Source organism: Vidua macroura, chromosome 9 (genome assembly GCF_024509145.1).
Source record: "Vidua macroura isolate BioBank_ID:100142 chromosome 9, ASM2450914v1, whole genome shotgun sequence".
NCBI lineage: Eukaryota > Metazoa > Chordata > Aves > Passeriformes > Viduidae > Vidua > Vidua macroura.
Genome location: NC_071579.1, coordinates 2,060,392 through 2,083,745, shown reverse-complemented (window position 1 = coordinate 2,083,745; position 23,354 = coordinate 2,060,392). Strand labels below are relative to the sequence as shown.

Here is a 23,354-nt window from a genome sequence, read left to right as displayed (position 1 = left end):
AACTCTGCATGATTTTCTAACCCCTTTTTTTTCAAAGGTCTAGCTGGCCACAATAACCTTTCTGATGCCTGAACATCTTCTTGGGTGTCAGTGCTAAATGACAGCACTACCTCAATTTCAAAACTAAAATAATTTCAAACCAAAAATAATCAAAAATACCCAGATAATCAACCTAAAGTGAGAAGAATATGTGAAATCCAAATAAACTTATTTTATTTGAATGAACTCCTAAAGAGTTGCTTTCTAATGACCAGCACTTAAATCATTCTCCAAAAGTGCATTCCATAAAGTAGATTTCATGACACACAAAAGGCAAAGACAGCAACAGTTTCCAACAGAAGAACTGAATTTCAATTCCTCCTTGCTGTGCAGTTACCTGACCAATTTTCTCTGAACTGCCCTGTCCTATTGTCACTAGGGGGAATAGAGAAGGGTTTAAAAGTATTTAAGTCACAAACAACCATTGCACAGCCTCAGCAAGGAAGTACTTTTCAACTGTGAATAAACCAAGTGAATTCTACTAACTTGATGATAAAAGTAAACTACAGAACAAAAGCTGTAGGTAAACAGTCTCCCACTAACCCATCTTTTAAGTATTTAATGGTGTATGTGTTTGAAATTTAATTTCATTTTAATTTCCTAGAAAGGAAGAGATTTCAGGCTGATGTCTGCAAGTTTCACTGTTCTATTTCCCTATGGATGCACTTTGGTGAAGGAAAAGCAGAACCTTGTGATTTTGTCAGTTCTCACGCACAACAGTAACAACTCCTGATCCAAAGAGTGAAACACTGCAGGAAAATCAAGAGGAGGTGGTTGTTCCTAAGCACATGACTTAACACAACTGTTCATCTCATGCTCACTTGGGAAGCACACAGCCTGCTGGAGACCAGGTAGAAGGAGTTGGTTGAAGATTAGGAAGAGGATAGACACAGCAGCTAAAGCATTTTAAACTCAAAGCATCACCTGCAGGCTGAAGGTTACACAAAAAGGGAAGAAGTGAGAGACTCTAAAAAACCTACTAAGCCAATTCCCATCCTTTTACATTGGTACTTCACTTCCAAAAATATCAACTGGCAGCTGCTGACTATTACTTGAATATGTCAGTACCAAGCTTCCTTTTTCTAATTATTGTCTACTCATCTGAATGCTAATTAATTATCCCTGAGTCAAGCATTGCATAAAGACTTGGCTATAAAAATTTCAAACCCTGCCCAGCACCTGGCTGGAAAACAGCTTTCCAAAGCACCCAAGTGATACCTTTCTGCTATTTTTGACCACTGCTGAAGGCCACATGTGAAAAAATAGACATTGCAAGGAAGACTTCCTTATGACTGGGTAGAGTAAGGATCAATTATTGCCCTAACTAGAAAAAGCAAGAGGAAAAAAAAAAAACCCCAAAAACAGAACTCTGCCAAACGTGTTCAAAAAATCACCAAAGTTTTGGTGGGTTGCCAGAAAACTGTGGCCTACATATGCTGGTAAGTTTTGAGCATCAAGCTTTTTATGACTGAAGGTGGAATAGCCAAATGGCCTAAAGCAGTAAGGGCAGCCCTGGAAAATAATGGCCTAGTCATTATGGATTCTTCTGGTATTTATAATAAAACACAAACCATAATGAACTCATTGGATATGAAACATGGGGGTCACAAGCACTTTGATAGGATTTCCACAAGAATCTACCATTAATTAACCAAATAATTATTTGAAAGTGTAACTGAATTAGCCTTAGTTCTTATACAGCCATTCCTGAGAAATTGGTCATTCCCAGCTGAGTGCAGTTAATGCCTTAACAAACCAGTCATTAACTGCAGTTACTGATTTTGTGGGAATTACTGTGTTATAAAATACACTCAACAGTTTATAGAAACAATACTTAAGATTTTTTTTTTTTTTTTGCAGCTGTAGTTCAGCTGGAGCAGATGGGATGGAAAAATATCAGGTCCCTGGGGCTGTTTTCACAACTAGTTTTCTGCAAATTAGAGAGGGAAATAAATACATGATGGGTTCTGAGTTCAAAATGGCTTCAGATTTTTAGCCTTTGAACATTAATAAGAAGCCATGTGCCAGTTCTGGGGACCAATGCCTGAATTCCATGTTTAGTTCTTACTATGGTTAAAGGTCTAAATAGTATTAATAGCAGAAGCTAAAGAAAAAAAAACATGATTTCTTGATCACAAGATCAAGTCCTGCATTTTGGTTGACTTTATGAGCTTAAAATAAAAAATCCTCCATTAGCTCCATGACAAAAAGAGAAACCCTAAAGCTGTAAGACTGAATTGCCAGTCTCAGCAGCAGTATTCAGCTTTCAAATGCTAAAGTAAAAAGGAGAATATAAATTATGGACTAAATTATTCAAATAGAACACTATCAGTAAATCCAGCAGCCATCACTTCTAATGGAATAATCAATGTCTCCACGTTAGATATGAAATATGCCCTATCACACCCATGTGCAAAACATTAACACTAAATCAAAACCAGAACACAAATGAAGATAAATACCTGTTAAAAAAGCAGAGTGAATCCTTATTTCAGTTTCAAACTCTAACACCCTAACGTGATCTGCTGCAGAATTGGGCAAGTAAGACATCTAGATTATAAGGAATGCCACAAACTGAATATCAGACCTATGTGGTGTCTCACCCTAATGTCAGAAAACAGATTAATCAAGAGTTTATTCAGATGTATCATAATTCTCAGTGGTTTTAGGGAAAAATTGATAGAAAGGTATCTCCACTTACCTCTATCCCGTATCATTCCTCACAACCAGCTCTGAAACAGTTGGACTGAGTTAGTCCATGTGTGCTTTAGACACATATTGGTTTGATTTACATATGTAAATATAAATCATATTGGCTATATCAGTTTATTTTATCAAGAGAAACTGAATGAATTTTCAAATCTGCTTAGACTCAAGGAGACTAGACATTGTAAATAAAACATTATGATAGTAATTACATACTAATAACCCCTCCTGTGCCACCTTTATGTTATTTAAAACTGGCTTCATACCATAAGCCTAATTTAAAACCTCAGTGTTGCCATGGTTGGGTTTGGGGTTTAGGTTTTTTGGGGTTTTTTTTCCCTTCACCCAAAGAACTCAGTACATGCCGCATCTGAAACCTGATTACAATTTTTTTTTTTCCCCAGGAAACAAAGAAAGAACTTTAGTGATGAATCCTAAAGGACTAAAAATGGACTAATTTGAATTATTTAATGTTGCAGCACAAGAAAAAAAACAAAGCTGCATGTCTGGAACCTCAGGCTCCATTTCTTTGCCTGGAATTCTATGCAAGATAGACTGAGAAACATTCAGTAGCCACCTCAGTGTAGCACTGCCACTCAGAAAGACTGGTTGTTAACACACTGCTGTAATTAGGTGTGTCCTTTTTTGAGGCAAGACATACCCAGTTTTTGTCCTTAGGATGGGCTATAACCAATCATACTTGAACCCCTGACTTCACACAGAAACTGGAAGCTGATTAGTTTCAATATCCCATATACCTCACAAAGCAGAAAGAAATCAACTAAAAAATCAGGTCAGGGAGAAATCAAGAGGCAATAGGATCATCCCTGAAAGAAGAAGGTAAAGCTGCTTCTCTTTTCTCCACTGAAGTATTATGTTTTGGGTGAGGCTATGACCAAGAAAGAAAGCAAGAGATAGAAAAAAGAGTTAATGACTGTGGTTATTACCAGAAACTGGAAATCAAACAGGTTCTTAGTCTGATTCAAACTAAGGAAACACACACTTCCAAAGTAAGTGGAAAAAATTCTAAGCAAAGATCTTCTTCTAGAAGTCTCCACCACGCTACATAGATTAAATGGAAATGTAATGCATAATGGAAATGGACATGCATAATGTTTGCCCTATCTGCACTATGATTTCATTACAGTACATCAACTGCTCCAATTAAAATTACTAGAAAATATTGAGACTTCTTGGATCTAAACACACCCTTCTAATCTAGTTTGGCATTCAGTGGGAAAGGAAATAGGTGGAGGTTTTCTGTGCTCCTCTGAATGGATGGTGCACAGCTGGATTCCAACATGCTTGGAGGAGGAACAAACCCAAGGCCGGACAGGTTCTCTTGCCTTGAGAAAGGGATGATTCACCATTGTGAAATGGAAACTGGTTTTACCAGTCTTGAAGATGCTGAAATACAAAGCTGAGGTTCAATTCTACTAAGCCCAAAAAGTGGACTTAAATATTGGTTGAGCTTTTCAGTCTTCCAGGTAGGAAGAAATGAACTCCATATTCTTCAAGCACCCATTTAAAAGGATTTGAAGAGGATATTATCAACTGACAAGGCATTTCTCACCTCAGCAACTGCAGACATGGGGAATCTACAGTTGGTCTCCTGAACTGCAACAATCATTTGAGAAACTCTTAAGTAAGGAACAAACTTGTGAGTTAAGATGCTTCCACATGTCTTGAAGGAAAGCAGAGTGTAACCTTCTCCCTTACATCTGAACTTGTAAAATCCTCAGCAGCTCTAGGACTACTCCAGCAGCAGAATTGTTCCATGTGGTGCTTTGAGGCCGCTCCTCTGCCTGCAGCCTTCACAACAGCTGTGGGAAAGGAGCTCCTCTCTTCCACCCTGACCCTGCTTATGATGATGTTACCACAGATCAGGAAGATTAACAAAAGTGCCCCACCCCTTCATTATGGAGATTTTTCCAAGAAACCAGAACTAGTTGTTTGTGTCCTGTCATGCTTCAGGCATCCAAGTTAAGCTCTGTAAAGTTTTTAGATGTCAACAGTTCAGCAGAAGATTAGATTTACTTTTTACTGTTAAATATTAATTTGCTCTTGCAATAAGTTAAGAAACCATTAAAAGCATCAAATTAATCAGTCACATCTTGTAAGCTCCACAATAGAAATGTGGAATAGAATAGAAACTCATTCAGGGGATCCTTTCCATTTGTGAGTTCAAAGCATTTCCAACAACTCAGCTCCCTCATCTTTAGATTGCTGCCATCTCTCCACTCCTGTCCTTGCTGCTGCCATGAGCATTTTTATTTTCAGTCAACACACATGAAGTTAGTTTCTTATATTCCACTAAAGTTACCCTCTTTACTAAAAAAGCCAGTAACACAGGTAAATTCACACGTGCACTTGTGACTAGCACACCACAGCAAGGAGCTTTCACTCACCTGATAGTGATGAGTCTCTACATTCAGTTCTGTATTTCTCAAAAGAAGAAGTCATTTTTTCTTTGAAGTTTGCTGTCTATATCCACATTCAGAGTATCTAAATTTAAGTTCTGAGTTCTAAGACACATTGTGCACCCACCTCTCCTTATACCACTCAGACATGCTTAGGTCTATGTACACTTCTAATAAGGATTTTGAAAATTTATGTTAAGAGATGATTTTGGTTTGTGGGGTTTTTTGTGTCGGGGCTCATTTTGTTTGTTGTTGAGGGTTTGGTTTTTTTTTAAGCCTTGGCCATACTCACCACAAATGATAAAAAAAATACCATTAAAATAAATCCCTTAATAATTGCTGCTTTCCAACAGACTGGTCCCTGTAGTTGAACTGTTACTTAATGTGCTTCAGCCAGCCTTTACTATAAAGGAATGGAGACACCCCAGGCAATATTCACACAAGTAGTATTGGAACCAGCTGCTGCAGAACCACCTTAGGAAAAAAAAAAGTTTCTCAATTTAATTGGGAAAACAGGAGGAAGCATAAATTTTACTGCCATTAATAACTTCAAGCAATCCCGATATGACTTTACCTCACCCTGATGGCTGGACATGTGCTTTTTGTTAGGGTCTTTGCCACATCTGACCCTTATTGTTTGCTCACTTGATCAGGTAAGAAAATGTATGTTTCTTTATAGGATAAACGAGGCCTATTAAAGTCAGAAAAAACATTGCAGTAGCCTATAAGAAGCTCCGTTTTTCAACAGATGTGTGAAGCTCCATAATAAGTTCATTACAAAAAGGCCAAGTGAACTCATAAAGAGAGCACATCTACTTTAAGCCTTCTTAAAAGAAGCTTTCATAAAAGGAATAGAGCATTAAAAACCCACAGCACTCCGTTAATTAGAGAGCAAAGTACTACTTGGCTTTTTAAACAGCAGTCACCTTATAATCCAGCTTGGCTGCATACCATATCAAGCCTTGATTGTTAAGAAGCCAAACGTACAACTGTTTGGCAATTCTTTGATTGCTCATTAAACCTAACCTGTAAAGAATGGAAAAATATCAGAGGAATTTCAGCACAGAAATCTAGAATCACAGAATCTCCCAGGAAAGATTCCATCAATGAATCCAGTGAAGACAGGCTATTCACTGAGGACTAAATGTGATTGTCACTGCTACTATCTGCTCTGGCTTCTCCAGCTTAAATGAACAAGACAGAGGCCTGACTTACTTTGGAGTTTTTCCACAGCCCGTGAATTTTTATCTAAAATTAGGTGGCTACTGCCCCTCATTGTGCTTATACTAAATCTTAGAACACCAAGAAATTAAGAATATCATGCCAGGATGCTGACATTAATAAGGCAGAGAGGCTGGGCACAATCTGTGACTGGCAAAACCATACTGTTGTTACCTGGGGCTGGCCACACTGTATTTCAGAGTGCTGTATAACAAACCCTCATCCACTTGGCTGAAACACAAATCCACAAAGCCAAAGTGCTTTCAGCCACTGTAACCTGTGCTGGAAAATACAACCCAGAATGTTCCTCACCACCTAAAATCTATTTGAGATTGACTACCTTGGCACTGTGTGGCACATTCACAGCTGTATGCACAACCCTTCTGTATTCCAGGCTCCCTTTGGGCCTGATTTGCAACCAGTCCTGTTTTGTGACCCACCCACTTTTCAGCTCACCAGTATCTGTGTTTAATCTTCAATTTTTAAAAGCAGATAGCAACTACAAGCAACAGAAGAGACACTTAAATCTGGCTTCCAAGCATAATGGGGTTTTACTCTTTCAGCATGGCTTGCACTGGGGAGTGAATTAAAAGAAAATAGCATTTCAAGACAATATGTATTGAGTACACCTAAGAACTGTCCAGCAGCTCTGGGATATGAACACATACATCATCAAAATTTGTTCCCCACAGAGTCAGACCTACTCCTTTTATTCTGATCAGCAACACAGTTCCTTCCCACTGTAACAGCTTTTGCAACATTCCCCGTAATTTGCATCCTTGGAGAGGGATACCTCACTGATGGGAGGGACCAGAAATGCCAGCACTGCCCACCATGCAGGGATGCTGCCAGGAACTGCTTGTGAACACAGCTCCACCATGAGGTTTTAAGGCTGCCTTAACCCCCACAGCAGCACTCAGCTGGCTCTGCTGTACAAACTGCCTGCTGTTCTCATGGCAAATGGGGAACTATTTGTCTCACTTCACAAAGGCTAAGAAACAACTCAGAGGCAGCATAAAATAGCACCCTTATTAGAAGACTATGCATCACAAGCTGTGCCTATATTTAAGAGAGCTGTACTAAAAATTTTGTATTCAATTTGGCCTCTTAACTGAAAACCAAAATGGATTTGGTCCAAACAAAAAGTAAGGGGGTTTTATTTTTCCTTGAATGTTTTCTTCTGTTTGCTGCCAGGGCATTTACTTTAGAAGCCAATTACACATTCAGGGGAAGAATTATGAAAAAGGGTAACATATTCCTTATGTCCAACAGTGGAAGAGCATTTCCAGGAAGCAAGAAAACAGATTTGTATCCTGTTTTTACGTTCAGCTCTATGTTTCCCCCCCTTTCCAAACTCTACTATAATTGGAGCAAGTCACTCCTGTGCTCCACTTCCCTTGAATTCTGCCATGCAAAGCACAATGAGAGCACTCTAAGAGTGAACCAAACCTCCACAGAGTAGTGTGTAGCAGGCTGCTTTGGTCTCTCTTTCCAAGGGGATGACTGGAAGACACTAAACTTGTGTTTTCTACATTTCAGGCAAACATCTAGTTTAAACCACTTGGTGAACCTTAGGCAACTGAATTGACACTTCACATATATTGGCACAGAAAGGAAAGATTGCTCTAAACAGAATTGTTAAGTATTAAAACAAAGCCACAGTACAAAAATCATTCTCTGCAGGGTCCTGGTGAGTCAACATTTAAAAGGTCTTCTTAAAGGATGGAAGTCACACAAAGCAACAAAATCTCTTTTCATAGCTCCTCAACCACCCTATGTATGGAAAAAGCTGAGTACAGCAGACTGTATCTTACAGGCCTCCACAGCTCTGCTCCAGCTTCAGATCTCAAGTCTGAAGCCAAACTTCACTCAGCTGCACACAGCTCTTTGAGAGTCACAGCATAACAAAAATCAGCTGTGGTTGATTAATTTGGGTGCCTGCAGGGAGCAAGAGGAGCTTTGTCATATACAATACTTGAGATTTGTGAAGAGAAGCAAGTGGTGCTGACTGGCACAGCTACATGGGGAAGCAGGCATTGGCACTATTAAAAATAAAAAGCTAATTAAAATGGAAACCAAGACTTAAGCAGAATTTCTCATGTCCATGCTTTCAACAGCAGCCTCAACACTCTGGAGTGTGATGGAAAGAAAGATGGTCCTTCTCCATTACATCCATGGCATACTTATTCCTTTCCTGAGAGCTCAATTGGAGCCAGTTCATCCTCACTGCTTCAGCCTCTATGTCCATTTAAAGCCTTCCTGCTCCCAAGCAATTAAGTGTCCTTTGGGAAAATAGTGCATCTTCCAGAACTGCAGACTGCATTCACCTCCATGCTCAGCCTTAAACCACTGTCAAACAAATCCTTTAATTCTTTGCAATCTCAGCTCTCCCCTTAAACACCTATTACACTTTATTTGTGCCCATCTCAAACCCAGTGCTAAAGACTCACAGGCCCAGCATGCATAAATGCTAAATTTCAGGAGGTTGAGTCAGCACACTTGACCTCTGGAATTAAGAGTTGTACAAGGACTTGTCAACAGCTGTTATGCTGTGTTAGCACTTGGAGATGACCTGCAAATGTAAAGGGAAAGGTACTGACTTGAACAATGTGTGTTTAATACCCAAATAACCTGTATAAATGGGGCATCTGGCACAAGGCTGTTTTATTATTCAGATTGCAGATTTCTCTCAGACAGGATATGACAAGTGATGCATTTGAGAATTGTTTGAATCATCATACCAAGAAAAACCTCACAAAGCACAGTGATGGCTTAAAGAAGCAAGTAATAGGAAATATTTCTACCTAGATTTTTAGCGCATCAAAAGTAAGTATCAACCAATTCTACAGGGAGAAGCAAGAACAAACAGCACATGCCTCTATGAAAAATTACAATTAAAAAAAAAGAGAAAGAATGGTTGAATACATCCTAGATGAGAAAAGAAACACACTGAATATTCTGGAAGTACCAGCAGGACTTGCCTTAATTATCCTAACAGCCACTTGAGAAACAGACTCCTATTTCAGCAACCAGCTCTTCTGAGATAAACAGCCTTCACACAGTCCTAGTTACAACTCTAAGAGAATGGCATTTGAAAAGCAATTCTCCTCTCCATGTTACAAACAGACATTAGAAAGGAGATATTTAACTGTTGGGTTCAGTCTAACTCTAATATTAAATGGAGAATTTCTAGGAGCAGTGATTTGTGTCATGCCATTGCCTGGGCTTCAGATCCTCAGAAGCCCCCCTCAGACCACAGCATTACCTGCTGTATGAACAAAAGGGACAAGTTCCTGCTCCAAGAAGCTTACTACCCAAGCTGAACCAAACTAACTAACCAGATCCTCTCTCAAACAAGAGGAAAGATTTACTCATTTCTCAGTTCAATGTTACCAAGTAACATTGTCTTGAGGATAAAAAGATAAAGGAGTGGGCTTTCAAAAGCCAATTTTCATTGTCTTAGCTCAGACCAGTGCAAACATGGTTGTGGGACAAAGTATAAAAGGATGTGAGGCATTTCAGGCTGTACCAGATAGCTGTTATACAATAATCACCAACAGGATTAAGGCTTCCAAGCACTCTAAGTTTTCATGGTGTTCACTAAACAGCAATAAGGCTGTGTTGAGGTTGAAGTAGAATTAAGGAGACAAACAACCCTAAGAGACTTCACAGCTAGAGGCGAAAGCTGAGATTCACCACTGCATTGCCCTTGCTCCAGCCAGGACCTGGATCCACCCTCTGCACTGGATTTAGCGCATCCCAAAGCCAACAGATTTCAGAAGACTTAGCAATGTCTGGCATCAGTGATTCACACAGACAAGATCCTCTATTCCCGCTCAGCAACCTTTAGAGCCAAAAGCTGCTAAACCTGTAGTGTATCTACCAGAGCAGCCTCCAGGTAGTATCAGCCAAAGAACACACAAAAAGCAATAGAAGACCCTCCTCAGAACTCCAGCATACAGCAGTGATCAAATAGAACAATCCTCTGCTTTTTCCAAACTCCTTATTGTTTCCATGGCTTTCCCCTAGAGACAACAAGATGTTTCACTTGTAACTGATGTACTTACATGATCTTAACACAAGACTGCCAAACTGAAAGTCTAGAAATCAGTACTGCCTAGATTGAAAACTAACAAAATTGGGAGATTTCTGGTCTATCTAGACAAGTTACAAGAGCAAGCATATACCAAGCTTCATTAAAAATTAACAAATATTTATATAATTAGTCTGTACCTACATTAGCTAGGCTCTGTGAAGTTGCTGGCTATTTTTTCTAGGTGCTCCCCCAGAATTACAAACATCATTCATGTGTCAGCTCACATGGCTTTCAGGTACCTACTGAAGTAATTTTTAAAGACTGGAAGATTTATTCTACAGTTTTAGAGGCCCTAGAAGTAAATCTACTGGAAACCTGTGTGTGACAAGATGATGTGAATGCCGAGAAGCTGGGAGCAGTGAGGAAGTGGCAAAGACAGAAGTGACACAGCAACTTTCAGGTACATCATATCATGATGCAAACAGCTTCACTGAAGTGTCTGTGTTAGACCAAAAGAAGACATACCCAGGAGTGCAGTGAGTTTGGGAAGCAAACCAACATGGACCATTTTACTTCTCAGGCCTGTGTCAAAGGAGAGATTCAGTAAGAGTCGAAGAGTGATATTCAGCAGGTCTTCATGTTCACATGGTACCATTTTCACAAGTTTTTCAACAATATCCATTTCAACCTGTATTTCAAGGAAAAAACCAAAACCATAATCCATTCAAACTTACTCTGGCTTCAATATCCAATTTGTAGCCATAACAGTGACTGAATGCAGTTTCATCTGAAGTAGTTTCACTTATGCCTTTGTGGTTGAAGTCTTCTAGATTGGCTTACTGGGAAACATTTATTAAAAAAGGTTTTGAACCAACAATTTCATATGTCTTGGAAACATTCCTCACAGCTGGAATACTGCAGGAATGTGGTAAAGACATCACCTGCAAAACTAGAGTGGGGTGAGCAAACTTATTTAAACTTTAACACATGCAATCCTGCAGCAACTGCCAGTAGAGTCAAAGACAGACCCAACCAAGAAAGACAGAAAATTGGCATCCAAAAAGAATTTGAGACCTTTCATTACGAATTTCAAACGAACCCCTAGCCAGAAGTGTGCATGTGCTCTCAGAAGAGGCATGCCATCCTACGTGTCAATTTAATAAAAGCACGAAAGCCATCTTGAAACATGTATCACTTTCAAATTAAAAAGTGGAATCCAGAAACTGAGTAGTAGTATCAGTTCCTGAGATCATGTTCACTTTACCAGCCAGAAAACACATCTGAACTGGCAAGACTTCAGAAAGTTTTTATCATGTTTTAAGCAACATTTCTGTGCTTTTATTTGACACAACCTCTTAAATGCATTCATCCTTTTGTTTCCCAGATCCTTCTTTGGCCAGAAGGAGGCACATAAAATTACTTGGCATTCTTCAGACTTCTCCATGTACATTACTAGTCTGGTTATAAATAGACACTGAATGAACACTAAGAAAAGAAACTACAGCTCTCCCCACACAGCACAGTGCAATAATCAAACCACTGCCTGGACAGCTTTGATCAGAAACAATCAGATAGCAAGAACTTCTACCTCACTGCTTTGAATTTCAAATGGCCCTGGAACAGCCAAGGAAAGAATGTTCTATAAATACATATGGATTATTCCGTTGTACTTAGAATCAGGTCCTGCACAACTAATCTTGGTTCATTTTGCCTTTGACAGTTTTGTATTACTGCCCAATACAAATATCAGAACAACTTTTCCTTCACCAGTAGCTTTCCTTAATAATACCATGGAGAAAAAAGCATCATCTTTATTATCAGTAAGGAATGCTCAGGTGACCTGAAGCACAGCAACATTTGCAAAACCATCAGAACACTCTGAGATAAAACTGATTCAACAACTTTGCTTCATCTGTCTTTCACTAGAGCAGATGCAATGGGAAAAGTGTGCCAGCAAATCAGTGGGCTGGAGAGCTAATTCTTATTTTCCTAACCAAGCCCCATATATAAATAAGGGAGATACTTCTTGTCTGCAGTGTTCAGTGCACATGCATGCAAAGACCTTTTCATCTCACAATCTCTGTACACCATTGATCTCACACTACCTCTTGAATGGAAAAAATGTATAATTTTCATCTAATAAATTGTAATAGAGGCACAAAGGTGAAGTCAAGCATCTATTAAAGTATCAGCAAAGGAGGTACTTGGCTAGAGTTTGAAGTCACAAAACAAATTATGCTACAATTTCAGAAGTGCAAGACTTCACAAAAAAAACCAAAACAACAGCTAATGAAGAATAACTGCCTCAAATTCTTAGGAGCTACTGGCAGCAGGAAGGAACCAATCTGACACAGGAAATAAGTAAACTAGTCCAGCAAACTCCAGAAGAATAAATATCTCTCTTCCCAAGTCAATACATGGCAGAAACAATAATATGTTGTCACAAGAGTACAGTGTGGGGGCAGAGTCATGGGCATCACCAGAAGTGGGGATATGACAAGACTCTGAGGTGCTGAATTCAAAATTTGGAATTTTGTGGATCATATTTTGCATCATATTCTTTGTTTGGGATGACATTTCCTCAAAACTGTTTGCAGTAGGTTGTGACTGGATGTTGTGCTTTTCTTCCACTTATTTTACTTGTAACAAAATAGGATAATCAGTGCTAGAGATACTCAGTGTGAAAACAGAGATGTTTCCCTCTTCCCTCCAACCACACAAACTTTTCAGAACCCCAACCTTTCCAACATTGCAGTAGAGTGCTACAAGCCTCACCATATCATTTTTGTTCTCCATGAAAATGCTGAGTTTCTTCAGGAAGGTTACAACAAGGATAAGCAGCTCAAAATTATCCCGGTCCAGTGCTTTCACCAACATGTGGACAATGTTCTTGTTCCTCATCTTCAGCTCAATGCGAGTATCCTCAGCAAGGTTTAGGAGCAGGTAAATTGCAACTAACAAAGGTCAACACAAATCACACCAACAGATCATACCCAACACTGCTAAACAAGTCTCTATTTACACTTTAAGTGCTGAAGACAAGACTTTCAGAAGCATAATGATCCCTTTTCAATGCATTTTGAAGGAAATTGTCAGTGAATGCTTTTTTTTTTTTGCCTCTTTAAAAAGCATTAATAAGATTAGTTCTAATCATAGCTCTGAAAAAAAATTAGAATTATTATAACTAGAAGCTTTTTATGTTGTGTGGTTTGTATTTTTTTTTTATTTCAATTCCAACAGGAACCAGTAAAAAGCCCCTCTCAGGAAAGGTTTGCCACTCAGATAATTTCAATCTAACATGAAGTGTATTTTAGTACAAAAACTGAGATAGAATGAAATCTATTCAAAGAGTCAGATACAAGCTAAGTTAGGCAAATTAAAAAAAAACCCATATACTCAACTCCTCCCAAACCAACATCATGAGCAAAGAAGAGTGGATCACTTTTGCTCTTCTTCTTCTGACAAATGGCTTTTAAAATTATTAACAGTGTCAAACAATCTGATTAAGTACTTGTCTTCTCCCCGTTCTTTGGCAACACTCTTCCATATTCATCCACACATTCAAGATGTTTAAGACATCCTATTTATAACAAGAATCAAACAGCATCCCTCAGCCACATTTACCAACAACAAAATAAGTTGCTCTTTGGATTTGGTACCTCTAAGCAGCTGTTCCTGCTTGACAACCAGCCCTTTGTATTTCTTGTAAGTTTTCTCATAGTCCTTTTTCAGGGTTTGATTTTCAGGATCTTCATCAAGTGAATTACAGAAGTTAAGGAGTTCAGAGAAAAGTGATACAGGCTGGATGACAATTGTCCTCAAAAGTGTTCCTCAATCACTAGTGAAAAGCAAGGGATCTATGGAATACCCAGTGTCAAGACTCTTCCTCAGCATCAGCCTGCTACACCTGCAATCCAGGCCATGGCTGTTCTCTCCATCTAGACTGGGATATTTTACACCCCAATAAGCAGCACAGATGTGCTAAGACATCCTGCTGATAAAATACAACTTTTTTTTTTCTTGTGTTGCTTTAGTAGCTTCAGCTTAACCTCTTCCACATCCCAAAATCTTCACACTTGGTCTTTCTCATATCTGCAATTATATTTTGCACTTTCTGGTGAATTCTACTGCTTTTACAGAAGGTGCTGTGTACTCATCTTGTGTAACCCAACAACACTCATCAAGACAAGGCAGAAGCCATCAGGCTATGCCAGAACATCAAAAGGATATCAGCTTTCTTCTTTTTAGCAAGTTCTTCCTGCCAAAGCTCATGTCTCTTCAGTTCATGGTCTATGATATTCATACACAGAGCTCCAATTTTGTAATGTGTGATTATCCCATGAAATTGAGAGAAACTACATTGAAGAAATAATACTTGTGAGGAATAAATGCCAACAACTCCATATCTACTTTGACATCTATGGTAGCAATACTGCACCACATGAAATATTAAAAAAGGTATTTACAGTGTGCCCCATTAAAGCACTTTCCTATTGGAAAATTATTTCAAAACAAGAACAATACCTGAAAACATGAGTATTTTCTCAACTTGTAGAAAGGCAAGAAACAGTCTGTTGTTCCAGATCAAAATAAAAACACATTCCAATTTTCATGCATAAAGGAAAAGGTTTTCCCCTCAGCCCTGCCTTCCACACTGCAAGCGCTTCAGAGCACTCTCTCCTCACCAGAAATAGAGACCTAAAATCAAGGTAAATGCAATTTCTGCTTGAATTATTTCTAGGCAGGGTATGCAGAAACACTGGCATTGCTAAATAAGAGCAAGTGCTCATTTCAGTTTTGAACATTGTTTCTTCCCTGTAGGTGTGCAGATGGAAATTACAGCTGGCAGCTCAGCCACCTTTCATTTCTGACACAAAGCTATGAGTCAGAATCTTTACTAGCTTCATCCCAGCTCACTTACAAACTGCCTCATCATGAGATTTCTTTTTGTTACAAGTGATAAAACTGAGGCACACGCGTGTTTCTGTCTGTTTTTCCTGTTTCAGTGAAGTTTTGTAGCACAGAGCAGAAAACAAATAAAAAGTCATTAAGCAGAGCTACATTCTTTATGTTCCTAAATCCAGCGACTCCACACTCACCTTGAAAAGCAGAAGAAAATGTAAATTATATTGGTAGCCAGTTCAATGCTTTGTTTCCAGTCTTCCCTCAGCACTCTAGCCAATGCACCCAGGGCAGTTTCTGAAGTGAAACAAGATTTAAAGAAGCATAAGCATTTTGTGTTCCTCCTTTTTAGCTTATTATGAGCCTCAGAATTTCAATACACCTTATTCTATCAGTTTTCTAGTGAAACACTTTCAGAGGTATCTCATTTTAACAGGCAAAACTCCTCATGAGTTCTGTTTGGAGACAGTACCAGAGAGTACCTGAGTGGTCATCCTGTCACAAACCCTAAGAGGCAGCAAGATGGAAGGAAAGTGCAACCAAACACCGAATTCATCTTAAAACTACCACTATATTTCAGATCTTGTGGCCTCTGCCAGCTCTGTGTTCCATACTACATTGTGTCCCCTGCCTAACACTATAATTTTCATTTTCAAATCCCCTTTAAATTCTGCCTGGACAGACAGTATTTCTTTTCCATCTTTCCATTTACTTTCCCCCCGAATCTACTTCATATTATTTAATAATTTGGTTTCTCCTTGTCTTATTTAATTTCACTTTCCCAGTCACGATCCCCTAGCTAGTCTCTCTTCACGCACACCATGTTCCTTGATCAGAAAAGCAGCAACTGGGAACATGAAGCACTAAATATTTTCAACAACTCATAGGGACAAGCCATTATTTCATGGCTCACCATTCCCATCCCATCTTCTGTGGTGGCACTACAAGATGGGCATGGATTGAAGTCATCAATACATGAGGGTATAAGGACTCAGCAAGAGACAAAAAGGGCAAAGAAAGAAAATCACAAAATTAACTCATGTCAGCTTGCAAATCCTCCTTTCAAGGCAAGTTTCCTAATCTACAGAATACACCAATACATTCCCATCTCCAGCAGTAATGCCAGCTGAAGTTAATTTGGCATCAAAATAACTAGGATCAGAAAAAAATAGCTGAAGCCTCTAGAGGCCAGGAAGATTTCAGTATTAGGCTCACCTAAGACCAGTCTGAGCAGCATCCATTCGTAGAGAGACCCAAGCCAGCTTTGATGGCCACCTTATTATATACAGAGAAATAGAGCCTAGCAAACTAAAGAAAATCCCAAATAAAAGGTGAACTACTTTTCCCTGGACACAAATGAACAGCACATCAAGAGAAATTACCATTAGGTTTTAAAATTACCATTTATAAGCAGCTCTTCCAAATTATCAGGATTCCTGGCCAGCTGCAGGATGAGGGCAGAGCCACGCACCTTGTCAGGAATGTCCTCGTACAGTAACTCAATGTACTCATCCATGTCATTGATATTGGCAACCTCATCAATCTGAAAGCAGTCAGAAGCAAGGGTTTCACTGAGAGACATGGCAATTCAACACCAGCAATCACAATGTTATTCAGTTGTGACACCAAAGGGCACTCAGCTTCTGAGTACAGATCTTAGGCAAAAATAAAATACAAGTTAAACAACTCCAACACCTGCAGAATCACTGCCAATGAATACCAGGAAATCTGATTCCTAAAAATCAAAGGATGCTCAGACACAACTCTGTGCCCTGTCTGATGTTCCAGATCGCACTGGCTGTCCTGCTGTGTGCGATACTTGGAGGGGCAAGTATGCAAGTCAAATATTTTACCCTTTATGGAGATAATTTTCTTCCATTGTGCAGTATTTCCAAACCAAGTTCTTTGTTTAAAAAACAAGAAGCTAAAAACCACAAGAATTCAGCATTTCCTCTCCCCTCCTCACTTTTGTAACTGCTTTTTGAAGTTGTAAACAGGGTTTGCATTTCTCTTTTAACACCAATATTTACCTCTGTTCCTTCAAATGGGGGTGGATCCTTTGGCTTGCTGGTTTTCTCTTTCTTTTCTACAAAGAAAAAGACATGGGTGCAGTTAAGTTACACACAAACACAGGCCAAATGCATATCCAGTGTTCTCATAATGAACACTCTAAGTTAAATCAAGGTCAAAGTCCTTTTGTGTCCAGCTGACCTGCCAGACGAACAGGTTTCTGAACCTGAAACAGGTTTCTGAACCTGAATAGTCCCTAGGGAGTAAAACAAATCCCCAGCTGCCTTTTGACAACGCAGTCTAAATGATCAGTGATAGCCCTATCAGCTGGGGAGATAGAGGGTAATAAACCTTAGATCAAGCCCAGAGTGGCAACACTCACTCCCACAGTGAGAGATGGCAGCAGCTCTGATTCTGCTTGTGCCCTGTGACACACCAAGACACAGAAATGCAGAGTGCAAAAGGGTAAAACATGCAAAGCTCTTACAATCAAAGCCCATATATAACATAAATCTTCGGTTTAAATTTGTCTCACTAGGAATCCAGATTGAGAACAACATTTCATGGTTGCAAGAAACCTGGGTAACCTAAAGATAATGTAGAATCTAATGTAAAATATTCAACTGTCCCCTGAGCAGAAAGTTTAAGGTGAACTTAAGACATAAATAGGAGTACCAAGAGGCCAGGAAATTTAGTTGACAAGATAAGAGAAATACCCCAGGCTGTCTGCTACACTGGACCAAAGCTTGTCAGGCTCTGAAACTGTCCAGCTTTACACATAGTCCAAATTCAGCCTAGGCACACTCTGTACCCTTGCAAGAGGTGATGGCAGAGGTCTTTCTAGGAAGATCCTCTTAGAGACTTTTGATGTCACTGTAAGTGCAGACTCAATATGACAAGGCTGCACCCAACAGCCGAATCTGTACCTCTCAAGTCCTGCTAAAGCACAAGGCAGCCAGTAAGAATCATCAATACTAAATGTAACCACAATAATAAAATAAATTTGGTTGTTAAAAAGGTAATTTCCTTCAATCTCACTTCAAGATAATAATTGTTACCAAAGGTGATAAAAGATACATGTCCCCTGCTTCACCATCCCCAGAGAATTGGTACATCAGGCACATTGGGCTCTCAGCTAGGAACACCTCACTATTTGTTCAAGGCTGAGGCACCCCTGTCCCAAACTACTTTGTTCCTGTATTTTTTACCTTTTCCTGCTGAGGAATCTCTGCGGTTCTGCAGGTAGTACAGCAGCTGCTCTACTTCTGCAAGCTTGGAGGGGTGAATGAGCTTGCATTCTTCAACAACCTTTCGAGCCAGTGAACCAATGTCTGTATTTGCATTAAGACTCTTCAGCCGAATTCTGCAACACAGACAAGTCTCTTTTCAGTTTTTAAATTTTTTTTATCTTCAGTCCTTTGATTATGTTTATACAGTCAAGAATTTCTCAAAGCAGAAATGATCCCGATACACCCAGTGCCTGTGCCTTTCATGTCAAAGTGGTGCCTCTGAACTCCAAGTGGCAAGCAACTGTCAAACAGATTTGGTGGAGCGTAACTGTTCATGAGCTGACATGCAGCAACATTAAAGGCTGCTGCATGAACAGATCCCTTACAACCATCTTAGATACAAAAGACAGTCATTGATTTGCAATATACCCCATAAAAAGTGCACAAGACCACAAAGGAGTACTGCAGACAAAAAAGCCCCAAATGAGAGACAGCTCTGAGTGTTTGTCTGCACAGGAAGGTTCTTTTGTAGTGCCAGGAGTCTCCCACAGCTCTGGCAGATCTGCAGCCAGGTCCACAAGCAATGAGCAGGAAGAAATCTCTGTGGGCATTAACAACAGGGTGGAAAAAAAAGGAATTCCACCATCTTGCAGATGCAAGTTATGTTGATTCATCTGATGACAGAAGTATGCTTCTGATATCTTCAAAAATCTGAGACAATTTAAGGATTCTCTTTCTTTTTCCCCCAATTATTCTTCTAACATGCACTCACACAGGCAGCCACTTCAGTTCAAATTTTCAAAAAGAAACCAGTACAGAGAGAAAACTCCCCTAAAATAGGTCCAACCTTGCAGCTTGAAAAATGCAGTTATGATAGTTCTCTGGGCTTTTTCAGTGGGGAATATTTTAATGGCCTTGAAAGAAATCAACCAGGCAAAAGTGAAATGCAGATAAAGTAGTGAATTCGCTGGTTGGGCAGGGGCAGATCAAAACAACAGGAGAGCCAACAGCTGGAGCATAAGGTTGTCAGGAAGTTCAATGTACTTCTTGCTCCAACATGAACTACCATTTGCACAGGAAACAATCACTTTTCTCTGCCTCAACTACCCATCATGTAAAACAGGAGTCATCACTTTCCTTTACAAAACACCTTAAAGGACATGGCTGGAAAGCAATTTACAACGCGTGTTTCAGATGTTCACCTTCCCAGGCACATGTTATTTCCTGGCTTTGAAACGCTCTGCTAGTCCAGCACTCAGTTCTATAAAGATGACAAGCTACAATTTCTCAGAGGTAGGTGCTACTCTGAGTTATTGAATCTGTGACTATGAAGATTGAAATAAAATATTAGAGCTTGCTGTGACCTTACATTTTCTGACATTCCTTGCGTTCCCCCAGCATGGGGTCTCCCATCTCTCCCAGAATCGTTGCTTCCACTTCATAATGGACAATGAGGGCTTTCTCAGATGGATGCACATCTATGTTACCTCCTTTTACCTTCCTGTCATAAAGGGAAAAAAAAATGATTAAATGAAAAGCTCAGAAAACACACCAGAGCAGAAATCAGTTACCTGCCTCCTGTGCTATGCAGGCCCTAAACCCAAGTAGTGCTCTCCCTTCCATACCATACTCCATCCCACACAGCTGTACCAAAGCCTGGTGCTAGTGGCATATTCTTGGCTACTACCCGTAGTACAGAATATCCAAGCCACTGGTTAAGCCCTACTCACAGAAATCAGGAAAGAAATCAAAGTTATCCTTTTTACAATGAGTAAAAAGATGCATTTCACCAAGCAGGTGAATTTCCCAGTCAATTCCCCATTACCCTGTCAGTATTGACAAATTTTTGTCTAATGGCCTAATGCAGTCCTCTACACATGGAATTTTTCTGTCATTCTCTTACCTAACTCCTAGTAGTTACAATTCTTTGAGATAGAATTACAAATAATTTGTATTTCAATTTAACTGTTCTCTCTTGAAACACAAACCTCTTTGCTACTGTTCTTCACCTCATTGTGCCTGCTGCCAGGCTTGAGGGATTACAAAAATCAACAGCTGCCATCAAAAGATACAAATCATTTCTATCTGCTTTTCTACAGCTACAGATCCTTGGGAGAAGTATTCTCCAGGGAAGCACTCTGGTGTATGTCAGTGCCAAAAGGGCCTGTCCTGCTCTCTCCTCCTTTGTGCCAATAATTCTGTGTCCATGCAGATCCAAGGCTCCTGAGGAAAGGCTCAGATGGGTGAAGACACAACACATTTGTTTTCAAGCAGTGGTAGAACCACATCCAGAGAATACAGTGACCTTTTTTTATTTGGTAAAGATGACACTTGTTCCTTTTCCACTTGGTACAGCCAATTGAATATGTACAATCTTGCCATAAACCAGGAATGCAAAAACACTGTAAATTAAAACCACCTCCAAAATGTGGGTTTGGCTTTTGGGATGTGGAGTGGGTTTTTTGTGGCGTGTTCAGGTTTTTTAGACAGATCATGTCCAAAAAGAGAATTACAAGTAGCTTCACCAGCAGTCATATCAGCATCTAGGAGATAGCAGGTAGCCATGGCATTGGGTCAATTAGATCAGGGAAAACAACTTCAACCTCATAAAGCTGGAAATGTCAGCAAATCCAGATGCAGCCAGTGCTGTAACCATTCTCAGCAGAAAATGTTTGAAATGTGTCTCCATCTACCCAGCTACTCTGGTGTCCACTTTTCCTTCTGCAGAGTACAGCTGCAAAAAATACCTTTATCTTGAGATACAGCTGCCCAAAAAACCCCACAAACCACAAAAGTGTGCTGTGGGAAACAAAGAGTCCAGTTCAACTACCAACCTTGCAAGGACATAAAGATACTCAGAGCAAACAAAAATATCTCACCAGTGCTGGAAAGTAGCATTTTCCATGAAAGTACAGCAAAACTCTCTTTATGACTCGAGATTTTTTGAAGAGACTTGGGTTGTTCCCCTTTAACAGCACCTTGAAGCAGGTGTTTCATTACAGTTTGTTCTCTGTTCTCACGAGGTCCAGCCTTGCAGGACAGAAAGCTTATGGCAAATCTACTTCAAAAGAATCCAGCTCTCACTCTCCACCTCCAAATATATTTCTCCCACATTAAGATCTATCAGGAGATGCCAACTGCAAACACTCAGGGCTCCTGACAATCAAAGCTCTCGTTAGTGACAGCTTAGTAATATTTACAGATATAAATAAAAGTATGAGTAGAGAACAGTTTGGTAAAATTTTACAAGAATAAAGCTGCTGAACTAACAGTTCATCATTGCCCAAAGGATTAGATCTTCCCATGTTATCCCTGCTCCTGGCACTCACCTTGGAGTTCAACATGAGGACTCATCAGTCCCTGTCACAGTCAATTGAAGCAATCCAACAGAAAACTCTCCATGTTTTGGAGAGGAAGTTTTTCACTGTGTAACAGAACTAACTATAGAAAAGGAACAACACTTCCTATTTCTCATCAGGGAAAAGAAGGAGTGAAACCTCCTCCTTCTGGCAACAGTAAACCACTGATGAGCTTAGCAACCAGGAGAGCCTTAGCTTAAGACTGCTTAAACAGTTTTAGGACTTCCCATATTTAATTTTTTCTTCCAGAGGGATAGATAGAAGAAACTGAAGAACTTAGAGCTGCAGAGATTTTCTGCCTTCTCACACTGACAAACACCCTCTCTGAGCTAATGAAGTCACAAATCAAGGCACAGCCAAGTTTCCCCTCTGAAAATCCTACTTTGTGAAATGCTTGAGGACCTACACTAAAATGTACTCCCCAGACAATGAAGTTGTTTTTCATTTGGAAAACTCTGCATTCATATTGTCAGCATCACAAGGTAAATCTTTATTTACAGAAAAAAATCCCCTCCTCTCCCTCAAAGCTACAAACATCTTCTTTACTGATTTTCTACACATCCTGAGTCTGTAAATCATGTCATAAAACATTTGAAACTGCTGATATTATAATGAGTAGAAGCAGCAATGCACTGGGGAGCTCTCATGCACATCAGCCTGTCCTTTCACTTCACTGCTTGCTTTGTCAACAAGAACCCAGTCAGTTCAAGGTTTAAAAGAGGAAGGCCTTTGCTACAGACAAAAGCTGCAAGCTGAGCTCACATAACCAAAGCTGGAGTGTTAATATCCTTTATTAACTAATTCCTTTAGAGGGAAAAAGCAAAAGCAAACTATCCTAATGAAAAGTGGCACAAACGGTGCATGTGGGTAAGGCTGAAAATCCAATAACAAATCCCAGCAAGTCAGACTTGGTGGGAGGGGGAGTGCCCACGGAGGGTGACAAAGGGAGCAGGGAGCAGAGGAGTACCAGACCTGCACACCAGCCTGGTCACCTTAAACAGCACAGCAGGGTTTGGGATTGTGCTCCCCAAAAAGAGAGACAACTACACCTGTTTCAGGGATGACTACAAAACAAAGATTCCTACAAAATCACGCAAGATGGTACGAACTGAACAGGTAAGGCTAAAAAAACAGGCATTGCTCTAAAGTTACAGCTGTTGATTTAATTAAGGGTGGCATTTGATTTTTACCTATCATGGCATTGCTATGACAGAATGGATGTTCAAAGACTATCAAGAGGGTTTTTTTTTTCCCTGCACTGCTTCCAGCTAGGGAGCTAAATATGTGGCATGTAAATGGAGAAAAAGCAAAACCTAGACAGTCTGAACAGGAAATTCTGCAAATACTAATAAATGGAAAGGAAGTAAAAAACAAGAGCAGGAACTCTGTAGGATTCAAGACGTGATGGAAAAAAATCACCAGCACGATAAGA

The 23,354-nt window shown here is 39.7% G+C and overlaps 1 protein-coding gene across 7 annotated transcripts in view; it reads right to left on the bottom strand.

Annotated features, from left to right (window-relative positions):
• The window catches only part of KIFAP3 (kinesin associated protein 3), a 67,922-nt gene that overhangs the window by 43,345 nt on the left and 1,223 nt on the right, over positions 1–23,354 (bottom strand). For 6 of the 7 annotated variants that reach the window (XR_008438348.1, XM_053985075.1, XM_053985076.1 and 3 more), the window contains exons 2-10: positions 19,933–20,064; positions 18,543–18,697; positions 17,355–17,410; positions 16,726–16,867; positions 15,522–15,621; positions 14,653–14,777; positions 14,082–14,180; positions 13,198–13,376; positions 10,948–11,110 (exon numbers count right to left, since the gene is read on the bottom strand). Coding sequence is in view for 6 of the 7 variants with exons in the window: in XM_053985075.1 (XP_053841050.1) it covers positions 10,948–11,110; positions 13,198–13,376; positions 14,082–14,180; positions 14,653–14,777; positions 15,522–15,621; positions 16,726–16,867; positions 17,355–17,410; positions 18,543–18,697; positions 19,933–20,064 (1,151 nt within the window). In the remaining variant the exon portion in view is untranslated. The remainder of the gene's footprint in view (positions 1–10,947; positions 11,111–13,197; positions 13,377–14,081; positions 14,181–14,652; positions 14,778–15,521; positions 15,622–16,725; positions 16,868–17,354; positions 17,411–18,542; positions 18,698–19,932; positions 20,065–23,354) is intronic. The other variant, XM_053985077.1, reaches the window with a different exon arrangement.